Source organism: Sciurus carolinensis, chromosome 3 (genome assembly GCF_902686445.1).
Source record: "Sciurus carolinensis chromosome 3, mSciCar1.2, whole genome shotgun sequence".
Lineage (NCBI taxonomy): Eukaryota > Metazoa > Chordata > Mammalia > Rodentia > Sciuridae > Sciurus > Sciurus carolinensis.
In genome coordinates this window covers 37,485,779-37,506,524 of record NC_062215.1, presented here as the reverse complement: position 1 = coordinate 37,506,524, position 20,746 = coordinate 37,485,779, and the positions used below count along the sequence as shown (strand labels likewise).

The 20,746-nt window shown below is 45.2% G+C and overlaps 3 protein-coding genes across 4 annotated transcripts; all 3 read right to left on the bottom strand.

The window, feature by feature from the left end:
• Positions 1–965: 965 nt before the first annotated feature.
• Ccl16 (C-C motif chemokine ligand 16) lies at positions 966–5,301 on the bottom strand. The gene is made up of 4 exons (XM_047546083.1): positions 5,002–5,301; positions 4,667–4,881; positions 2,179–2,299; positions 966–1,794 (listed from the first exon to the last, which is right to left on the bottom strand). The coding sequence occupies exons 1-4, from the start codon at positions 5,133–5,135 to the stop codon at positions 1,632–1,634; spliced, it is 633 nt and encodes a 210-aa protein (XP_047402039.1). The 5' UTR covers positions 5,136–5,301; the 3' UTR covers positions 966–1,631.
• A 1,541-nt stretch (positions 5,302–6,842) lies between these two features.
• On the bottom strand, positions 6,843–9,530 carry Ccl14 (C-C motif chemokine ligand 14). Its single transcript, XM_047545294.1, has 3 exons — positions 9,388–9,530; positions 7,489–7,603; positions 6,843–7,059 (listed from the first exon to the last, which is right to left on the bottom strand). Exons 1-3 carry the CDS (start codon positions 9,467–9,469, stop codon positions 6,972–6,974), a joined length of 285 nt encoding a protein of 94 aa, XP_047401250.1. The 5' UTR covers positions 9,470–9,530; the 3' UTR covers positions 6,843–6,971.
• Positions 9,531–13,310: 3,780 nt separating this feature from the next.
• LOC124980095 (C-C motif chemokine 15-like) lies at positions 13,311–19,036 on the bottom strand. 2 transcript variants are annotated; one of them, XM_047545292.1, is made up of 4 exons: positions 18,706–18,982; positions 16,474–16,536; positions 15,023–15,134; positions 13,311–14,600 (listed from the first exon to the last, which is right to left on the bottom strand). In XM_047545292.1, the coding sequence occupies exons 1-4, from the start codon at positions 18,845–18,847 to the stop codon at positions 14,516–14,518; spliced, it is 402 nt and encodes a 133-aa protein (XP_047401248.1). In that variant the 5' UTR covers positions 18,848–18,982; the 3' UTR covers positions 13,311–14,515. The 2 variants fall into 2 exon arrangements, with proteins under 2 accessions (XP_047401248.1, XP_047401249.1); XM_047545293.1 differs by lacking the exon at positions 16,474–16,536 and having other exon boundaries at positions 18,706–19,036.
• Positions 19,037–20,746: the final 1,710 nt, after the last annotated feature.

Genomic DNA, 20,746 nt, shown 5'->3' with positions numbered 1-20,746 from the left:
GAAGAACCTAGAGTAGTCAATTCATAGTGACAGAAAATGGAATGACGCTTACCAGTGGCGGGGGAGGGGAGAAGGGCGAGTTGGTGTGTAATGGGTACAGAATTTCAGTCTTGCATGAGAAGGTTCTGGAGATGGTAGTGGTGAGGCTGCACAACAATGTGAACATACGGTACACTTAGAAATGATTCAAGCGATCAGTTTTATATGAATGTATATTTCAATGCACCCACAAACACAAATCCAGAACCCAGCTAAACCAGCAAAAGTTACTCCAGGGGTGCTAAGTGGCACCGTGGCCCTATGACAATTTTTTTTTAAAGGTGGGATAATGGTCAGGCTGCTGGGCTATCTCATGGAACTGAAAGACTAGCTAGACTCCCAACCTTGGGGCAGGGCCGGAAGCAGAGCAGCATCAGGAACTTCAGGGCAGAAGTTCATAGGTCTCTTCCGTTGGGATGCTGCCAGAATTACACCTCTGCTGCAGCCGCAAGCAGTCTGTGTTTCTCAGGTCCAAATTTCCAATCTCTCTGAGTCTGTTAGCAGGGTGGGGATGCCGCGGGCGGATGAGCTTGGGCTGGGCTGGGGAGGCAGGCTCGTGTATTACCCACATGGCCACCGGGGACAGTTATGAGTCAGTTCACCAGAATCTAATTCATGAGCCAGTTTTCACCAGGTAGTTTCTCTTAGTCATCTAACTTCAGTTGCCTGATTTTTGTTTTAACTGCTCAACAGCATTTTTGGAAAATGTTGGATTCTGTTGAATTCAGTTCCCTGCTTTTGAGCTGGAGAGAGAGGATTAGAGAGCAGGGGAGATCTACTGTGTGTTCCTGTCCTTGGTGCTACCGAACGCTGCAGTTCCCAATCTTGACAAAATTATCAAGGCAATGTAGAGAGGCCCCTGAAAAAACCCTGAGATTAAGTTTCTTTCATACTAGTAGGAAAGAGGCAGAAAGTTAAGAATCAAATTGGCAATTAAGGACACTTCATTTATTTGCAAGCTTAAAAGATCTGGATTGAGAGTTTACCCCCAGCCTAACCTAAGGCCCTTTCTCTGCCCTGCATAACAGGTGGAAGCTACAGGTGCACACCTCTGCTTTTGGGTCTGGAATCCTTTCCATGACCTTCTGAGGAGGACCAAACCTGGCGGTGGGGCTGCAGCCAGGTCTCTGCTACAGGGTACAAAGCTATTAACATGTGAATATTCTCACCCTGGTCTCCCCTCTTCCGACCACCAAATTATGTTTTTTGGGGAAAAAAAGAATAATGGGAGAAAAATAGATCCAGGAAAGGAATAAGATAAACAGGAGAAATCAAGAGTTCTATGGGACTTTTAATAGGCCAAGATCCAGAAGCCAGAGATGGTTTGGTTGGTTGGAAACTGGAATATTTAGAATAACTGGTGTGTTGGTGGAAGGTGAGAAATGGGACACAGAGTAAGAAAAGGTGAAAGATTTTTCTCTGAATCGAGACTGTCTTTTTCCCTGCCCTTAACTTTGACATTTCCTCCCAAGATTAAGACAATATTCAAAATACTTTTATTTTGATCATTGACCTGTGTCTCTATGACTGTGCTACTTCAGACCATAGGGATCCTTTCTCCCTACACCTGGGCTTCCATGGAGGCCTCATCATCATGGGGAGTGGAGCTGGGACTGGCCTTTCTCTGTTCTGGTGACTTTAACCGAGGCCAAGTTCCTGGGAGGCAGCAAAGGTACATGGGAATCTTTGATGTACTCTTGGACCCAGTCGTCATTGGGGTTGGTGCAGACTTCTCGGTTCTTCTTGGTGACAAAGCTGTGGAGGCAGAGTCAGATGTCATGGGCTGTGGAGCAGGTTGGAGATCCAGGCCACATGCCCCCCTGTAGCTCACATGGCTCATGTCCTCTACAGCCTCGCTTCAGCTCCCCTGTCTGGGTCCCCTCAGACTTCCCCACCCTTCCTTTTCTCAATCCCTTCCCCACTCAGTCTAGACTCTTAGGCTTGGGTTTCACAATGGCTGCCGCTTATTGAACACACAGGTATAAGTGGCAAAATCAGGAATTAAACCCAGGTCCCTGAGATTCAAAATTTCTAGATTCCACTGCTTCTAACATGGAGACCTCTTTGTCTTATGCAGCCCATTCCTGCCCCAGAGTTTCCCTCCCATTTCCACAGTCATCTTGGCAGGCAAGTGCTTACATGATTGCTGGTAGATGACAGGTGAGGGCCTCTCGGTATCCTATTACCAGTTTCCGTGGCAATACTTTCTCATTATACGTCAGGCAGCAGACAGCTGGAATGTTCACCGACTCAGGGATTTCTGAAGGAATCATATTGCAAGTTGAGCTAGTGAGACCACGAGAGAGACCAAGGCTGCCTACCTCCATCTCCCATCGATTGCATGCCACTCCTCTGAAAGCAAAGCCACCTGTTTGCAGGGACTGATGACAGCTTGATGGGCAATAGGGAAAGCAAAAGAGATGAAACCTTTCAGGGACACACACCTGGATCCCTCAGTCTCTGAACTGAGTGTCATCAAATACAAATGGCGCAGAGATTCATCCTTGCTAAAGAAACTGGCTCACTCTTATTTACTTGTGACTGAATTTGGCAAGTATATATTGGGGTTCTATGGGGTGAAAAGAGGTAGAAGATGTGACCACCACAAGCCAGGCTAAAAAAGAAAGTGAAATGTTAAACATTGCCATAGAAGGTGGTCTGGTACAAGGTGCTGTGGAAACAGAGTGAGGGGTACTGAGCGCAGCCTTGGTGGTTCAGGAAGTCCCAAAGCAGGGCGTGGGTGCCTGAGTTGGTTTTCAGAAGATGAGTAGGATCTAGACAGACAAAGAATTTGTAGGATGTGGAAGAAAGAAAGAGGCCTAAAGTTGGGGGAAGCTCACTCAGTGTATCTAGCCATCGCTGAGCAGTTTGGGGTGCCAGGGAAGAAGGAAGGAGTGGGAAGAGATGAAACCGAGCAAGAAGGATGGGACACACATGAACCAACAATGGTGGAATCTAGGCTCCACCCTAGAGGCATTAGAGATGCTGAGGTAGGGAAGAGGGTGTGGGGGATCCATGAACAAGAGGAAAAACGGTACAATTCAGGCCTCCGGTGGTTGGGGTCAAAATCTTGAATAAATGATTTGAATCATGAGCTATTTTCTTTTTCTTTCTCTTCTTTGCAATATTAGGGATTGAACCCAAGGGTGTTCTATTACCGAGTTCTTTTTAAAATTTTATTTTGAGACATGGTCTCACTAAGTTGCTGAGGTTGGCCAAGAACTTGCGATCCTTCTTCCTCAGCCTCCTGCATTGCTATGATTAAAGGCAGACACCATCATGCTCAGCTGTGGGCAGTTTTCTTAATTTCTCTAAGATACTTCTAAGATCAAGGTGAGAATAGTTGAGAAGGTGTCTAACTCAGCCTGGCTCACTGAAAATTCAGTTGGTGCTTATTAGAATACAATTGAGAACAAATGGTAGTAATGGCCACTTTTTTTGATTGCAAACAGCTTTTTTCCTTCTCTGAGATGTCTCCAGGATGTTGGACTTGATAGGTTAGTGCCTTCTTGAGTTCCCCTGACTACTTACCAGTTGGAGATACTACCCAGGAAGTCAGGCCAGAGACCAGCCCCCAAACCTGCAGAATGCCAGTAAGTCCCTATGTAGTCTGACCCTCTGTTTCCAACCAATGACAAACTTTGGGATATCTCAAGAGCGCCCTCTGGCTGATCCATGTTTCAGGTGGACTATTTTGTTTTTGAAGTCTGAACCCGCTGAACTAGGCTGACTGACCTCTCCAGAGGACATTGTTGTCCCTTCCTACCCACCAGACACACGCAGTCCCTCCATAAATGACTCTGTGTACAGTTCTTTTATAAGTGATGTTTATGTCCCTGGTTCTCAAAACAGAATTTACAAAGACCAGGGCTAGTCACCCTGAGTGTGTGGACAGATTGCATGATGCACTTGACCTTTGCTCCTCTGTGTGTTTATGCAGGTCAAGCCAGGCCAGACTACAAACTTGGGTAGCCCCAAGGGAGAAAAGATGGGCTGGAGCCACCAAAGGTGGCTACATAGAAGGGCTGAGTGTCTTTGTGTCTCCGTAGTCACCAGTCCTTATAAATAATGGCAGAGGCAGGGGATAGGGAGTGGGCAAAGCAAACCCTATTCTCCATAGGTCCCAATTCCCCCTCTCTTTAGATAAGCATGGGAAAAGGAAGCCACAAATCCCCAAACGGCATACTTGGGCATCCCATGGGGACTCATCTTGGTTATCTGGTAGTCCCAGCAATCCATGCCAGCCGCTGCCAGGAGGGGGGTGTCTAGTGCAGACTCCCCATTTCTGGACTGGGTCCCAGGTGATGGCTCCCACATGCCTCGCCCATATTTTACTTACTACACTTATTTCTGCATTCTCTGCTAGGCTCCTCTCCCTGAATCCATCCTCCGGACTCCTCAAGGAAACCTTAACTCAGTTTCTTAGACCTGCCCCTCCCCAGAACGTTCTGGACCAAGCCCAGCTCTACTTACAAAGGGGAGGAACTGAGAACAGCAACTGGGGCGAAGGCTGGGAGAGGCCCTGGGGCCGATGTAGTTTGAGAGCTGACAGTACTCTTGGTGTCACCTCTCTGCCAGCCACCCCTTCCCCTTTCTCATCCCACCGCACAGGGTCCAGTGAACTCACTTGGCTGGAAGAGAGACGCAGACGTGGTGGCAAAGACAAGGAGAAGGAAAGCAGCCACCGAAGCCTTCATCTCAGCAGGGCAGCGCAACTCCAGGGAGAGCTGAGCAGAGGTGTCCACCTTGCCGCTGGTCGTCGGGAGCGCCCACTGCTCAGCTTTCTGGACTCTGACCGCCACAGAGGTGGTGGAGGAGGAGAAACAGTGGCCTCTGTGTTGGCTGAAAGGGAGGACCATGGAGGATGGGCTGGTGCTGCTGAGTTCAGCAGGATTTGAATTCACACGAGGGGGTGATTGGAGGACTGTGTGGCCAGGGGTCACTGCCAGCCACCTTACTTACCTTGCCAGTGAAGAGGCAATCACTACTCCAAGGCCACTGTCACTTAGAGAGGGGAGGCCACAAAGGTAGAGTTGAAGACACCAGCAGTACTGAGAACCAGATCTGTTTGCTTTCACTGTGTCACCTACCGCCATCTCTGTGTTGATGAGGGAGCGAGGGTTGAACAGTCCCAGTTTCCCTCTGGTGACCGGCCTTTGGGTGGGTGAGCATAAGGCAGGATTAGAGAGAGGCTCGCTGAGGCTCTAGTGGCCTCGGAGAAGGATGGCCCCGAGCCCCAGTCTGAAGACACCAATTGAGCTCTCGCTCTTTCTTGTCACAGGTTATGCTACTAATGTTCTTATAAAACAGTAAGTCTGATCCCTGGACCCCCGTTTGTTGTTGAGGTGCTTAGTTTGTCAGTGTTTTTATATATTTCTTTGGACCTTGACCTCGGCAGTGGGTGTTCCAAATACAGATTCACCCAACCCTGCCTCCGTGGCCAATTGTGCCCAGCAGAGGGCGCTCCCATACTGTGAGCCTGACAGGCAGCTTACATGGTCGGGAGTTCAGCAGGACCTGCACCCACCCCCATCAGTCCTGGGCTCTGGCTGGATTTGCAGCACAACATCTCTCTTTCCATGGCCTCAAGACCTGGTTCCAGGTTTATGTCAGCATTCTGTGAGGAGAAAGATGATGTAGGGATTTTACTGCTAATGGACTGCGAACTTCAGAGGCATAAGGGAAGTGTCAGCCGTTAGCAGGAGCAGGGACAGAATAGGAAATGTGCAGATCCTCAAGGGGCCTGCTGTTTGGTGTGACTGCTCATAAACAGGAAACACACATAATACAATTAGTCCTGGTGGGTCCAAGGCAGTCAGTGGTCAGGGAGGGAGGGTCTGTGAGGTGCCCCTTTGACCTCTGTTTATTGGAACTGGGGCGGGGGTGGGGCACTGAGGAAGTCTGGGTGTGCCTTTAGCCCAGTGGCCCCCTCCTGACTGTTGCTTCGGCGCATAAACCCTTGTCTGTGAAAGGCTGAAACCCAGGGAGAGAGGTCATGGTCCTTACACCAGGCATTTTCTTTTTCCAAGTACACAAATTTCCTCCTTAGCCCTGAACATAAGTCTGAGAGCCCATTCTTAGGGTACAGACCTCTCAATTTCTCATTTTGTCCTTCCTTTCTTCCTTCCATCCATCCATTTGTTCATCCCTTTTTTTTTTTTTTTGTGGTGCTGGGGATTTGAACCCAGGGCCTTGTGCTTGCAAGGTAAGCACTCTAGCAACTGAGCTATCTCCCCAACACTGTCCATCCCCTTCTTGAGCACCTAATATGGGCCAGGTTTTCTGCTAGGCCTTGTGGGGGATGCAACACTGAGTAAGGCAAACAGTATAACCTGGTATATGTAAGTGAAGGGGGAAGAAGGGGATAAAGGTGGAGGACTCATATCTATCCCAATCAGCAGCAAAGAAAAGCCTTGGAAGCTGTGCGCATGTGTGCACACACACAGAGACTCTGGAGCCTGACCGCTAAGGAGAGGCCTTTATGAAGATCTTAGCTTCCATACTTGTTGTGAAGCTTAAGTGAGGTGGTGCAGACAGGCTGCTTAGCAGAGTGACTAGCACTGACGACACGGTGTGTGTTACCACTGACATTGAGGAGGTGGCTTCACACTGTGTTCCTCTCTTGCTTTCTGCTCAGCTTCCCACTACCCCATTCACAGGCCTGACCTAGTTTCTGGTACCAGACTCTGGGAAAACTTGTGCACAGTGAGACTTGGTGCTGAGGTGCCACACCAGGCTCAGTTCACTGGTGTCACCAGTCTACCACCAATGGATAAGTTCAGTAGAAATGAATGAGGACAGGGAAAGGCAAGAAAGGTCTTTAATTCAAGCCAGGGCAGCTCCCAGGCGGAGGCTAGGGGAAGGCTGGGGTGGAGGGGCCTTGGCCTCTTCGGTTGGCTGAGCTGAGCCCTTCTCCAGAGCTTCTGGATCATTCAGTTCTCCTCCAGGTCCTTGATGTAGTCCTGGACCCATTTATCTCTAGGGTTGGCACAGATGGAGTGTCCCTTTTTGGTGATGAAGCTATGGAACAAGAGGGAGGATCATAAACCAAGGGGTTCGGCAGCTGGGAAGAAAGCCCATCCAACCTCCCCGTCACGTCCCCACTGGGTCTATGCCGTCTCTCCTTGTTAGCAGCAGCACTGGGTCAGGTTCTCTTCAGAGACATGCTCTTCAGGCTCAGCACATCTAATCTCTGTGTCCCCCTCGGACCCAGGAAGTGTTTCTGTGCCTCCTCCTTTCTCCTTACGCCTCCCCATCAAGGGGTCAGCATTCAGGCGACTCTCTCAGCAGGTTTCAGTCATAGAGTCCCCAGTGCGCCCTCTGGCTGCCTCTTCCTAGGTGGACGCACCTGGGAGGCGTGGTAGGAGTCCTGTTCCAATCCCCCCCAGCCCCTCTCCCCAGGGCCCACAGGCTCCCTCTCCCCAAGTGTGGTGTGGCCTTGCCACCTACACAACTCCGGACTTGGGACACTCGCTGCTGGTCTCATAATAATCCATGATCTGATGACGCGGGAACTTGTGGGAAATGTAGGTGAAGCAGCACTCTGAGGGGTAGTAAGGTCCTCCTGAGGAGAAAGCAAGGGGCACCCTGAGGTGAGGACTCCTGTCAAAGGATACATTGCTGCTGCTTCTGCAAGGAGGGAGGGGAGAGCCCTGCAGAGCTGGAGAGAAGACTTTGGAGAAACTCAGCCTCCTCTCCCTCTCCTTAGCACTCTTCAGCTCCTCCCCCACCCCTCATCTGCACCCACCCTCCCTCCTTTCCCTCAACCCCACATGGGAAGGTCAGCGGATGACTTCCAACTCCTCAGTGAGCACACATTTCTAGGAAGCTGACCCACAGAGAAGGCTAGTGACTTGCCCAAGGTCAAGTGTGCCTTACTCAGGAAAGATGCTCCGAATAGGAGTACTTGGAAAAAAAATACCAGTAAATCTCAAGAGACATGTCATTTCAGCCCCACCCAGTCCCTTGTCCTGTCCCCCCTGAGCCCATGGATTGCAGAGAAGGAAGAAGTCCCATACCAAACCCTAAGGGTAATGGTGGTAGAGTCAGGACACCCAAATTCTAAGCCATCTTCACTTTGTCTTTGTACTGTGATCATTTTATTTTCCCTCTGTTTCCTCCATTGTTAATGAGGACTTTGGACTGGGCTGGTGGGTTTTACACTGAGCTTTCTTCTCTGGGGGCTTCTGGGCTATATTGGAGGAACTGCTGAATTTGAGAGCAGTGTTATGGGAACCTCATTTAACCCTTTTCCCTGCATTCTATACTGACTTCTGTGGAAGAATTTTCTTGAAGAAAAAGTTTCATGGTCTAAAAAGTTTTAAAAATCACTGGATTAGGTGACTCTTCAGCTATTTCTGACTGAAATTTTATAGCTCTTTTAGGAGATGCAAGGGAGTGACAGTGAGGTCACCCCAAACTTGAATTCCAGGGGTAGCAGCAAGGGCCCTGTACAAATAACCACTTGCTGTGGTTATGGAGTCGAAAAATCAGGTGTGTGCACATACTGTGACCAAGCTGGACAGAAACTTGAGTGGGCACTGCAGTGGGCTCAGAGGTCACTGGTGGTGGTGGGGGGGCTTGGGTGGAAAGAGAAAGGCCTGGTCCAGCACCCAGCCCCAAGCCAGGTAGCATCCTACTATCTGAAGAATGGACTAAGGGATCCCTGGTCCCTAAGGCTCACTTAGGGCTCTGACTCTCCCACCTTCATCCTCTGAGCTGACAAATCGTTTTTCAAAGAGATCAATTAAACTATCCAGATTTACCTCTGTTAATTTCCAACTAATTTTATTTCAATAACCTTGTACATTTCCCTCCAGTTTCTGAAAAAAGAAACAAGGTAAAATGGATGGGCAAGGAGTAGTTTTGGTTTTCTGTAAAGGCAGCTCATTCTAAGAATTAAACTGCAAAAGGGTGGTGCAGGCAGGACCCCGACTGTCATGGTTCCTCTAGTCCATACCCAAGCAATGCTGCACGCACAGGGCCGGGGTGATGCCAGAAGTAGGCTGGGCGCAAATCTCAGGGTGAGGGGGTTGCTGATAGACAAAATGGCCTTGAAGGGTTCCTAACCCTGCTGCTCAATCTCCCTGGGATAATATCCCCCCAATGCACAGGCTACTCGCATGCTATTGGCAAAGAGAGGAATTGAGGGAGCGGAGAGCAAGGCTGGCCTTACTCTTGGCCTTGAGGGGAAGGAGCACTGGTCCTGGATCCAGTAAAGATGACACCAGTTTAAGAAGATGGCAGACCCCCTTCTGGAGCCCCTTGACTCCACCTCCCCAGCTACCTTATTCCTGCTTCTTTTCCCCCAGGAACTAGGTTGGAAGGAAGACAAGGTGTTGCACTCACGTGAGGAAGATGTGATCTTGGTCCCTAGGATGACAGAGAGGAGGGGAAGGAAGAGGAAGATGGTGGCCATGGAAAACTTCATCCTTGCAGGAGGAGGGTTGGCTTCTGAGGCTCCTGGGGCGAGGAAGTGTTGAGAAATGATCACTGAGGCAAAATATTTTTTTTAACTAAGGGAACTGAGATTTTGAAAGGAAGCAGAAAAAGCAGTAGATGACTCAGCAATTTCACATCCTGAGCATTCGTTGAGGGTGGTGTGAAGGAAGCATGGAGAGCCAAGATTTAAGGGAGGAAATTGCCTCCCATCCTCAGCAGGAATAACTCCTCTGATGTAAGACCTGGATGTGGATCACGAGATAGGGGCTGGGGCACTATCTCAGTCTAGTCAAAGATCTCAAGGTTGGGATGAGTCCTGTGCCCAATTCCTGTTCCAGGTCTCATAAAGGAGGCCAGGTGGGGTCTGATGTTTCAGGATCTGTTCTTCTGGAGACCTGAGGACATTGGCGGGTAGTGAGATGAGGTCTGGGGTCCCCCCTTATTGCTCAGGGCCAGGACATCCTCACTTAGGTTCTGAAGCAGAACCTGTAGTTTCCGGGTCATCCCCATCCCCCTAACCACACAGCGGGGAGGGTGTGTAAAGAAGTACTAAGATGCTCAGTAGCATCTGATTTATATAATGGTTGCTGCACACCATAGCCGCTGTCCCAAATGCATTATGCATAATAGTGCATGTAGTCTTCATAACAGTGGTTGAGGAAACAGGCTCAGAAGCAAAGCCCAAGCTTTGACACTTGATTAGTGGGACTGGAGTTCAAACTCAGACACTCTGGCTCCCAAGTCTGTGTGCTCTAAAGAAACATGGCAGCCCCTACTAAGCACTCCAAAAAATGTCCAGGCTGTCTTGTGTTCTCTGTAAGATCTTTAATATTAGCCCATTCTGAGCTCAGGGAATGGATACCTTTGGCTCCTCCTCCTGCTTTCTGACTTTTGCTCCAGAGAAGCTCTGTGGGAAACTTAGAGAATGCCCACTGCAGGGGCAGCTAGCAGGTTTTATTGATTAGTGGTGAACTGAAGCCCTGTACTAGAAACTATTCTGAGGCCACGTCCAGGTCCTCAGGAAGAAGTACCGTGACTGACGTATGGTTTCTGCTCTGGTTCAGCTTGTCTGCTGTGTACCTGTTATCCTTAGGTTAGTCTGAGCTGGCCATTTACTGAATGGAAACCAGGGCTACTACAGGGCCAGTGACTACTCATGTTCACACAGTGATTTGGAAGTCACTCTGCCCATTCAGTCTAGTGGCCCTCCTCATGCTCTTCTTGGGGGCACTTTGTTCGTTCTGCATGCTGTTGTGGTTACATAGCTGTTTAATCTCTTTTTGCCTGGGATCGTCAGGGCAGGGAACATCCATCATTCATCTTTGTCCATTCACACAGAGCCTAGCATATAACAGATGATTTAAAAATCCGCATTTTAAAGGAAAAATGAATAAATAAATTGAACCAGATTTATACATGTGTATCTTATAGGAAATGGTTGAATTTTCACAGTTAGGTGTGGAGACAGTCATTAATGAGAAATTTTCTTACCATCCATAACTACACTGTTTAACTCATCAAATAAAATGACAATAGTTGTCATTAGGAACAATCTTAGGAAACAAGCTGTTTCTGGGGAGAATATGAATAGGGAAGAGAAAGTGTTCACTCTGTTTTCATGAAGATTAGCCAACCTGCCCAGTGTTGCTAGGAGCCTTACAGGAAATCCCTTCATTTTTCCAGCAGTTATTGAGTTCTGAACTGCATCAGGGTGTATATGCTAACTGCTCTACTAAACAACCTAGGTGATTAACAAAATGAAGGTTTATTTTTTCACCTGTCACAGTCTGATGGTGGTCAGCAGTGGGGTAAAGGTGTGTGTGGGGAGAGCAATTCCATGCGCTCATTCAGGAACCAGGATCTTTTCTATCTTGTAATGCCATCATTTGCAGCACAAGACCTCCAAGCTTGTTACCAAAGGGGAGAGGCAGAGGAGGATTAGGAGATTTTCATGAAACAGTTCTGGAAACAATATAAATTACTGTCACCCACATTCCATAGCCAACATCAAGCCACTTCACTCCCACTTAAGAATAAAGGTGTTAAAAATATACAATATTATGACCAGGATGAAAAGGAATATAGTTAGTGACCACATTACTTTTTTCCACATTATTATATGCCATTCTTTGGCCCTTTCCTATTCCTACTGAATCAGATTTCTAAGGGTGGCATCCGACAATCTGTGTTTTAACAAGCCCTCCACTGATTCTTATGCCTGGTAACATTTCAAAAGCCCTTGTCTATATAATACAGATTTCTAACTGGTATGCTTCATTATATTGGTTTCTTTAGCCCTTAGGCAATGTAATTTAGGCATGGGGAGTCCCAGACTGTTTGCCTTCAAATATAAACAGCCTCATCTTTTTAGTTCAGTGTTGCATAATTTGGAGATTTAGTGTTTAATTAGATGTGATTTTTATACCCAAGTATTATAGCTTATTTGTATTTTCAGGCTCCTCTATGGATTGAGATATTCTTTAAGGACAGCAGTCTAATGTATTTTCTTCTCATGGTTTTCCTAATGTATAGCACAATGCACAACATAAAATAGTCAATAATAATTTGTTTGAGTGACATAAATACCTATTTTAGAATTCCTGCGAAAGGTGTGCTGGCAGAAGAAACTTGGGTGGGGCAACCTTGCTAGTCTCCATTTCAGGGCAGCTGGGTGCAGGGTTTGTGTGGTTCTCTAAACCAGGAAGGAATCTGCTGAGGGAGCTTTCCAGAGGGGACCCTGGGCCAAAGCAAGAATTGAGTAGTTCCCCAGATCACAAGAAGCCCCACCCCACCCCTCAGTACATGCCCCAGGAAATAGTCTGACCACATCAGTAAAAGCCTGGCAAGTTGCACTTCTCCTTCCTCCCCATTCAGCAGAACCAGAGCTCCTATGATCAGAATCTGCATTTGTAGCCAGAGAATTAGGAACTTCTTCTTATGCTAAGAAGAGTGTCATGGGGAGAAAAGCTAGGCATTTCTGAAGACCATGCATGGTCCACAGCTAGCCCGCCTACCTGTTCACCCACACCTCTTCAAGTGCTATCTCTAAGCAAGGTCCTAGGACACCTGCAGAAGAATCACCTAGGACACTGGTTTAACTTGAATGCACTTGTGCCTTGTTCCTTATTCCCAGCCACTTCCTACCCATCTCTCCTCATTCACACAAAAGTCAGCTGTCTGAGGTCAGTAAAGAATTCTTGATAATTAAATATAGAAAGGACATAAATAAAGACAAAAGAAAATTTCCATCACATGATAAACTATAAAATATGAGAGAAAATTTAAGATTCATAAAGGATAGATGCACAAAATCCAATACTCATTGGTTGATCTACAAGCCTGCAATAGCATGAGTGGAGGGAAGAAAGTAAAGAACCCACAGGAGAAAAAAGTTGAGTTAAAATAAGGTTCAAGTCTTCAGAGTAAAAAGCTAATTGAAGGACTAGCAGGGATAATAAATAGAGGACACATTTAGATACATTTTGGTAAAATGTGTGAATTCCAAAGATTAAAGGAAATTTCCTAAAAGCTCTAAGAATGTATTTTTATTCAGTAATAAGAAATCAGTTGGCTTTGGAATTTTGGCATTATAGGAAATAGGAGAGGATGATTGAGAAATGTCTACAGTGTTCTGAGAGAAAATGATTTTGAAAGGGGACTTTCATAGTCAGCTGAACTATCAAAAGGTTTAGATCCTCAAAATCCCAGAAAGTTTATTGTTTGTATCAGTTGGAGTTTTTTGTTGCAAAGCGGTAGAAAATAACTCTGGTTGATTTAAGCAAAAGAGAAATCTATCACAACAATTTTTTTTTAATTTTAAATTTTTAAATTTTATTTGTTCTATAGTTTTACACAATAGAATGCATTTATACATTTTGGTAGATCATACATAACTGGAGTGTAATCTCTCATTTTTCTGATTATACATATTGTAGGATCACATCGGTCTTGAGTAGGGCAAAGAAATGTCAAGAAAGCTTGAAAAACGGGTAGAGACCTAAAGAGACCAGCTTGAATGCCACAGCCAAAATCATGCACCAGGAGCCAGTGGTGTGGATACTGACGCCCCGGCTGGGCACTGAAGCTGGCGAGGCCAACCTCCAGAACTGGTCATGAACATGTGTGCTAGTACCACCACCTCTGGAATCTGCTGCCATGACCACTGTCCCCTAGGTGGATTCCTTTTTTATTTATTTTTTCCTACTTCTCTGCAATACTGGAAGGGAGCATCAGAATGGTCAGATTTGCTGCCCTGGTCGACCCCAGGAGGCAAGGAAGAGTGTTTGCCTTGTCATCTTTTCCTGTAGGAGGCAGTTGGAGGATATACTCTAGCAAGATGAAAAATTCAAGGAAGAGGGAAGCTGTGGGTCATTTGTCACAAGATAATGAACTCAGGAGTGTGGTGAGAAAAAAAAATCCCAGTATGACTATTTTTTTTTTTTTTTTGGCAGGTCCAGAATCATCTCTGCAGACTGGAATAGGAAGTTAGAATGTTCTTGAGGAATGTTTCCTAGAATGAAGTCGTTGCCAGGAAATCATGAATGGTGTGAATCTGCAGGTGCGAGTCAAGAATAATGAAACAAAGACTAGAATCTCTCTTTTGGTAAATAGGAGAATATTATGGAATAAACAAGAATCTTTCAAAAGATTACTGTGGGTCAGATATTAAGTAAAAATGTACTGTGATTTGAGCAAGTGATGGAGAAGATTGTAACCAAACCTTCAAAGATTAGCCAGTTCAGAAGAGAGGAGCTGAGACATGAGAACTTGCTTTTAATTTCTTTGGGGTTCAGAAGTTCTTTCAGTTTTATTTTAGTTTATTTCCTCTGAAAATCCAAGCAAAGTGAAATTGAATACTCTTCATTAGATGCATTACTTTTACAACCAGAGCAGAACAGTAAATTTCTTTAAAAAACAGTTCAGGCAAAAAAATTCCTAGGAGGTGCTGGGGCAAGAGAGTTGGGGGTGGGAGGGCTGGCCATTCTCTGCTTTCTTCTTATGCAAGTTTCATAATTCCTGAATCCAAGGATGATGGTTAGTGCTTCAGTATTTGTATGCACTCTTGAACTGATGGATCATCGGGTTTGGCACAGACACGTTGCCCCTTGTTGGTGAGAAAGCTGGGTGACGAGAAGGAGAGAGATTATGAACTGAGTTGTCTTCAGCAAGTGGACACAGGAGCCCCATCCTCCTTACCCCTGGGAATCACCACCCAACACTCTGTTCTTTCCATTCTCTGCAGAAGGCCGCTCAGAACCAGTCTCCCCTCTGAGACCCTCCTCTGCCTGAGAGGCTCCCTGATGATTCATGGGAATGTCCTTTGGCAGCCTCTTGCCTGCTGTCTCCTTCCTCCCCTCTCCTCCTCTCCACTAGGAAGGTCTCATCCCTCATGCCCTGCAGGATCCTGATGAGGACACAAGTTGTCCCTTACTTTGCAGGATTCAAGGATGGGGCTTTTTAGACACCATCCATCATGTCCTCCCTCCAAGACTCTGCTGGCTCCCTGGCCCTCAACACATGGTGGGGGGAGCTTAGCACTTACATGACACCTGGCTGAGAGCACCCACTGCTCGTTTCAAAATAACCTTTCATGAATGTACACCGGATTCTTCGTGGAGTATATGAGAAGCAGCAATCAGCAGGAGAGTGAAAGACTGTAGGTGGAGAAAGGATCATTTTAGAGACAAGTCTTTTCTCTCAAAAGACCAATCAACAAATGGGCTAAGGAAATGAACTGACACTTCACAGAAGAAGATCTACAAGCAATCAACAGATATATGAAATAGTGTTCAACTTCTCTAGTAATAAGAGAAATGCAAATCAAAACTACCCTAAGATTCTATCTCACCCCAATTAGAATGGCGATTATCAAGAATACAAGCAACAATAGGTGTTGGCGAGGATGTGGGGAAAAAGGTACACTCATACATTGCTGGTGGGGTTGAAAATTAGTGCAGCCACTCTGGAAAGCAGTGTGGAGATTCCTCAGAAAGCTTGGAATGGAACCACCATTTGACCCAGCTATCCCACTCCTTGGCCTAAAAGGACTTAAAATCAGCATACTACAGAGATGCAGCCACATCAATGGTCATAGCTGCTCAATTCACAATAGCCAGATTGTGGAACCAACCTAGATGTCCTTCAATTGATGAATGGATAAAGAAACTGTGGTATATATATATACAATGGAATATTACTCAGCCATAAAGAATAATAAAATTATGGCATTTGCAGGCAAATGGATGAAATTGGAGAATATCATGCTAAGTGAGATAAGCCAATCTCAAAAAACCAAAGGATGAATGATCTCGCTGATAAGCGGATGATGACATAAAATGGGGATAGGAGGGGGCAAGAATGGAAGAAGGAGGGACTGTATAGAGGGAAAAGAGGGGTGGGAGGGGTGGGGGGAAGAAAAAAAAAAAAAAGAGTACCATGGAGGTTACAGTGAAGAATACCATGAAGAGGGACCAGGACTCAGAATGGAAGCTTCTCCCTCCTTGGCTAGCACTCACTGTCATCTCCTTGCTTCAGAACCCTCACCTCAGAGTTGAACCGTGTGTCTAAAGGTACCCAGTGGACCATGACAGGGGCAGTAGCATTTCCTCAGAAGGGGAAGGCAGCTGCAGGCATCAGAGAGCACCCTGGGCCCCAGCTGGGTAGACTCTCAGGACAGCCAAATGGGAACAGAAAAGGCATCTTTGGAGGGGATACCCATGGCCCATCTGATCTTCCCTGGAGATTTCTACACACTCCAGGGCCCTCTAGATCTCTCTCTATCCTGTAAATATGGTGGATGGAACCATAGTACTGATCTGTACTCATCTGCTGCTTTTAAATATATGCCATAGGGGCTGGGGCTGGGGCTCAGTGGTAGAACACTTGCTTAGTATGCGTGAGGCCTTGGGTTCCATCCTCAGCACCACATAAAAATAAAGGTATTATGTCCACCTACAACTAAAACAAAATAATTTTTTAAAATGGAATATTTACGCTTATTATCTAGTGGAGGTTGAAACTTATGCTCTTTCTCCAAAAGGTCTCTTGTTTCTGGATCTGAAAGAAATAGAAAGGTGGGGAGAGAAATAGCTGGGAGGCAGCATCATCTCAGCATCTCCACTCACCCCAGTCCTTGCCCAAGGCTGAGAGGCTCTGATCCCGGACCACAGTCACCTTTCTGGGTCTAGGCCTGTCTCAGCCCTTTTGTACCATGAGTGCTCTGAGATGTTTCTGGGTCCTTTTGAAAATGTTGGAGACAATGAAGACATTCTACTGACTCTGATACACTAAAAGCAAACTGCAAGTTGAACATGAATAAGTTAATGGAATGTCTTCATAATGTGAAACAGTCCACAATCCTTCTACATGCTTCTGGAATCTCAGGACTCTGGAAACAGCAAGTTTTTCATCTACTCATTTGGTGGCACACAATGTCCCTTGAAATGATGTGAAGCTATTTCCAGTCTTTATTTATCTAACTTAGGATACATATTCCCAGGTATTCAATTCAAATATGTTCCCCAGAGACCACCAGGGAGGTTAGGTAATGTCTAGGGATGTATTATTTTTTCCAAACCAGAAAAAATTTTGCATTCCAGAAACCATCTAACTCCAAAAGATTGTTGGTAAGAGGTTGTGGGCCTGCATCATTCTAATTAGGCAAGTGCGACTTAACTTCTAGCTCATTTCTTAAATAGTTATAAATAAATAAAAATTAATGAGGCATGTGAACATTTCTCTACATGTTTGATATGATATGGTTAGAATTGCAATGAAAGTAAATAAATAAGATCTAAGCCTGGAGTGGTGACTCATGCCTATAATTTCAGTGACTTGGAAGGCAGAGGAGGAGGATCAAAAGCTGGAAGGCAGCCCCACGAAACTCTCAGCAACTTAGCAAGACACTGTCTCAAGATTAAAAAAAATAAAAGGACTAGGGATGTGGCTCAGTGGTAGGGCACCCTTGAGTTTAACCCAAAGTGCAAAAAAAAGAAAAGAAGGAGAAAGAAATCTGAAATAGCCTCATCTTTCCATAACTACTTCTGAACTAGCTCATATCCTGATTTCAACACTTATTAGCTGTGTGATATTAAGCATGTTATTTAAGATTGCTAAACCACTCTTTTCTCTTTTGGAAAGTGAGACTATAATAAGAAGAACAACAAGAATACACAAAGTATATAAAATTGCTTTAATACTACTATTTTGTTCCCTCCCTGAATGGCCAATTAACAACTTGTTCAAACTAATACCTAACTCACAAAGTTGTTTGGAAGACTCATGTTTAAACACTCATCAGACACTCAGAATAGTGACAGCATGGCACATATTAGGCAATGTGTTTGTTAAATAAAAATTAGAATGGTGAGGTGACTGCTAATCATGTTTATTTATTTTTTTTCCCCTGCAACTTGTGACATTTTAACTTCTTAAGAATCTTGACAGCTGGGAGAGAGCCTCTCCGAGGACTGGTCAATTCTTAGAGATAGTAAAAGGTTCAAACCAACTAAAGCTGAATGCTTCTGCCCAGACCCCCCTTTATCTCACTCTCAAATGCCATGCCAATATTTCCCCTACCAAATCATCCTACAGCCGGGTACCAGATAATGAGAGACCATCCCTACATCCAAAGCTTTCTGGATGTATTCAAACTAGCCAGTCCTAAACAGCATGCTGTGTTTTGTCCTGAGTCCTCCTCAGAAACCTCAAAAAAGGCTCTGGCATAGGTTTCCCCTCCCTCCTGCTTGTGCCCCCTGAAATGTAAGTAATTCATTCTTTTTTTTTTTTTTTTTTGATGGCATTGGCCTTTATAAAGATTCAGTCACCCTCATAAATTAAAATTCAACATGTTCAAATGAGAAAGTGACCTCAGGTGAGTCACTTACCTGGCAAGTGCCAATTCCTCTGAAAATAGCAGTTCTACAGTAGATGATATATAACAGTGCAAACATCACAGATTTCTGTACTTCTTTCCACACATTTATACTTTAATGGTGGTTCTTTTGATCCAGCTAAAATGCCAGCTAAGAGAAAGAATCCAATAATTCCGGCCATGCAAAGAACGATAACTCTTTCCCCAGATGGGACCAGTCCTGTGTGCAGTTTCTCCCAGGGACTGACAGCTGCAGACAGAGCCAGGGAGGGCAATGGTGCCCTTTGCATCTCCTCCCCAGACCAAGAGTTACCGAGGACCTGGCCACCGGTGGGAGGGCTCTCCAGACTCACCGGGTATGACCTGGGCCTGGGATCCAAGGGCAGCAACGAGAATGAGGAAAGAGAGGGCAGCTGCGGAGACCTTCATCTTCCCCGTGAGCAGGCAGATCTGTTCTGAGAAATGAATTTTGAGTTCACAGTTCCCTGATTCCATGGCCTGTCCTTATATTTATCAAAGGAGGAGGATCAGGAAGTCACAGGGCAGAGGTCAGAATGCTGTCTATTGGCTGATTAATAGTGAACATGCTATTTCTATAAGACAGACAGAGACTGAGAATGTAACAGGAAGTAGAGGGCAAAGGTGACATGGGGATTTTCCAGCTGTCCCAGTATACAGGCACAGAGAAGAACTATTCCAAGAAGGATTCTTCTGTTAGGAGATTCATTGGCTCTTGTAAATCTGACCACAGGGTGAGGGTGGCTGTTTCTGCCAGACTCCCTGACTCAGGGTTGGGACTTGGTGGACACTGCCCATTTCCAGTTCTCTTCTGGCCCACTGGAATAAAGATCAGGAGTGTCTCAAGATTAGGGACCAGGAGATTTTCCTAAGCTCTGATGATCTCAAGGCCTAATCACTGCACCCTGGACTCTCAAGTGCCCCAAAACCTGCAATCTGGGTAACTCCAGAAGGCATGCTCTGGCATGCAGCCTTGGCCATATGATTCATCACACAGGATCTTCCAGGGGCTTCTCATGGAATTTGGGCCAACATCAAAGTCTTTGAGTGTAGAAGGCCCTGAAGAATTAGGTTCTCTTCCCATGCATGGCCCCTCCACTTTCCAATACAGTGACACTTTAATGAATAATAAGTTCAACAGCTAAAGGTGCATTGTTTAAATTTAGATTTTCTTCTTTAGGAGTGGACATATATACTTGAGGACCATAGTAGTTGTGCTTAATGGATAAATTGGTGCTGTGCTAATACTAATTCCTACTAACTCATCAACGCTATTCAGCAGTGACTTCTACCAGGAAGTTTCTAGGCCTTTGCTCCTTCTAGGCTGGGCCAGGTGTTCCTACAAAGTGCTTCCACAGCATCTAGTATTTAAATATATAGTTCCAGTCACATACTATTTCTAACGCTTGTTTACCTAATCCCTATCCCCACAGCTGCCTTCTCTTTCCGCATGGGCGAGTGAGTGTGGTTAAAAGGACAAAGGAGCTCCATTCTCTTAACAAAACCCCCAGTGCACAGTTACAAGGTCCTTGAATATCTGCAATGATGAGGTAGTTATTAGAAAATAAAGTAAATCCAGAGGTGCCAGTTTCCCTGAGCAAATGCAGAATGGTGATAATGAAATGAAGACAAATCATTTTCTTTTTTTTTTTTTTTTTTTTGTTTTGTTTTGTTTTTTTTTTACAAATCATTTTCTTTTGGTTAATAAAACTAAAAATTAATGAACAATTCTTAAAACTATGAATTGACATGAGATTCTCATGGGTTAGATATTTAAGTGGGTAAAAATGTTGTGTCATTTGAGCACCTGGTGGTAAAAGATGCTGTTTCCCAAACTACCACAAAACCTTAAAAATTACTAGCTATTTTTGTAGGGAGAAGAAGATGAGACATAATGTGAAGTTATGTTTATTTTCCTTGGGTTATAATAATCCCCAGTTTTTGTTGTTATCTCAGGACTTTTTTCAAATAGTGACTTATTGCTATAAAAGTTATTTGATTATAAGTTTCCTCCGATTGATTTCTTAGGCAAATCATACTAAAAGTAGATAGACATAGGTTTAAAACTTTTTCAAATAGAAAACATTTTGTTGTAATTTAAAATTCAGTGCTGTCCTTTGGATTTCATGAGATAGTTAGCCAAGATGTACTGATTGTAAAAATAAGCTTATATGTTTAAATAGAGGTGTGCATATGTTTGGCATCTACTCTATCTTTAAAAGTTTTGTTTTTCTTTTTTTGCAGTATTGGAGATTGAACCCAGGCCCTTCCCATGCTAAGAAAATGCTCTCTTACTGAACTACATCCCCAGCCCTTTTTATTTTATTTTGAGATAGCATCTTCCTATGTTTTCCAGACTGACCTTGAACTTGCAAT

Coding starts and splice junctions, on each gene's coding strand:
- Ccl16 (XM_047546083.1), bottom strand. CDS start 5,135: ATGGCGGTAGGTGACACAGTGAAAGCAAACAGATCTGGTTCTCAGTAC. Junction 2,300..4,666: donor TGCGTCTCTCTTCCAGCCAA/GTGAGTTCACTG, acceptor TGATTCCTTCAG/AAATCCCTGAGTCGGTGAAC. Junction 1,795..2,178: donor TGTCATCTACCAGCAATCAT/GTAAGCACTTGC, acceptor CTGCCTCCACAG/CTTTGTCACCAAGAAGAACC.
- Ccl14 (XM_047545294.1), bottom strand. CDS start 9,469: ATGAAGTTTTCCATGGCCACCATCTTCCTCTTCCTTCCCCTCCTCTCT. Junction 7,604..9,387: donor CAAGATCACATCTTCCTCAC/GTGAGTGCAACA, acceptor CTTTCTCCTCAG/GAGGACCTTACTACCCCTCA. Junction 7,060..7,488: donor TGTCCCAAGTCCGGAGTTGT/GTAGGTGGCAAG, acceptor CTTGTTCCATAG/CTTCATCACCAAAAAGGGAC.
- LOC124980095 (XM_047545292.1), bottom strand. CDS start 18,847: ATGGAATCAGGGAACTGTGAACTCAAAATTCATTTCTCAGAACAGATC. Junction 16,537..18,705: donor CCAGGCCCAGGTCATACCCG/GTGAGTCTGGAG, acceptor TATTTCTTTCAG/ATCCAGAAACAAGAGACCTT. Junction 15,135..16,473: donor ACCTCCACTAGATAATAAGC/GTAAATATTCCA, acceptor CTCCACCTACAG/TCTTTCACTCTCCTGCTGAT.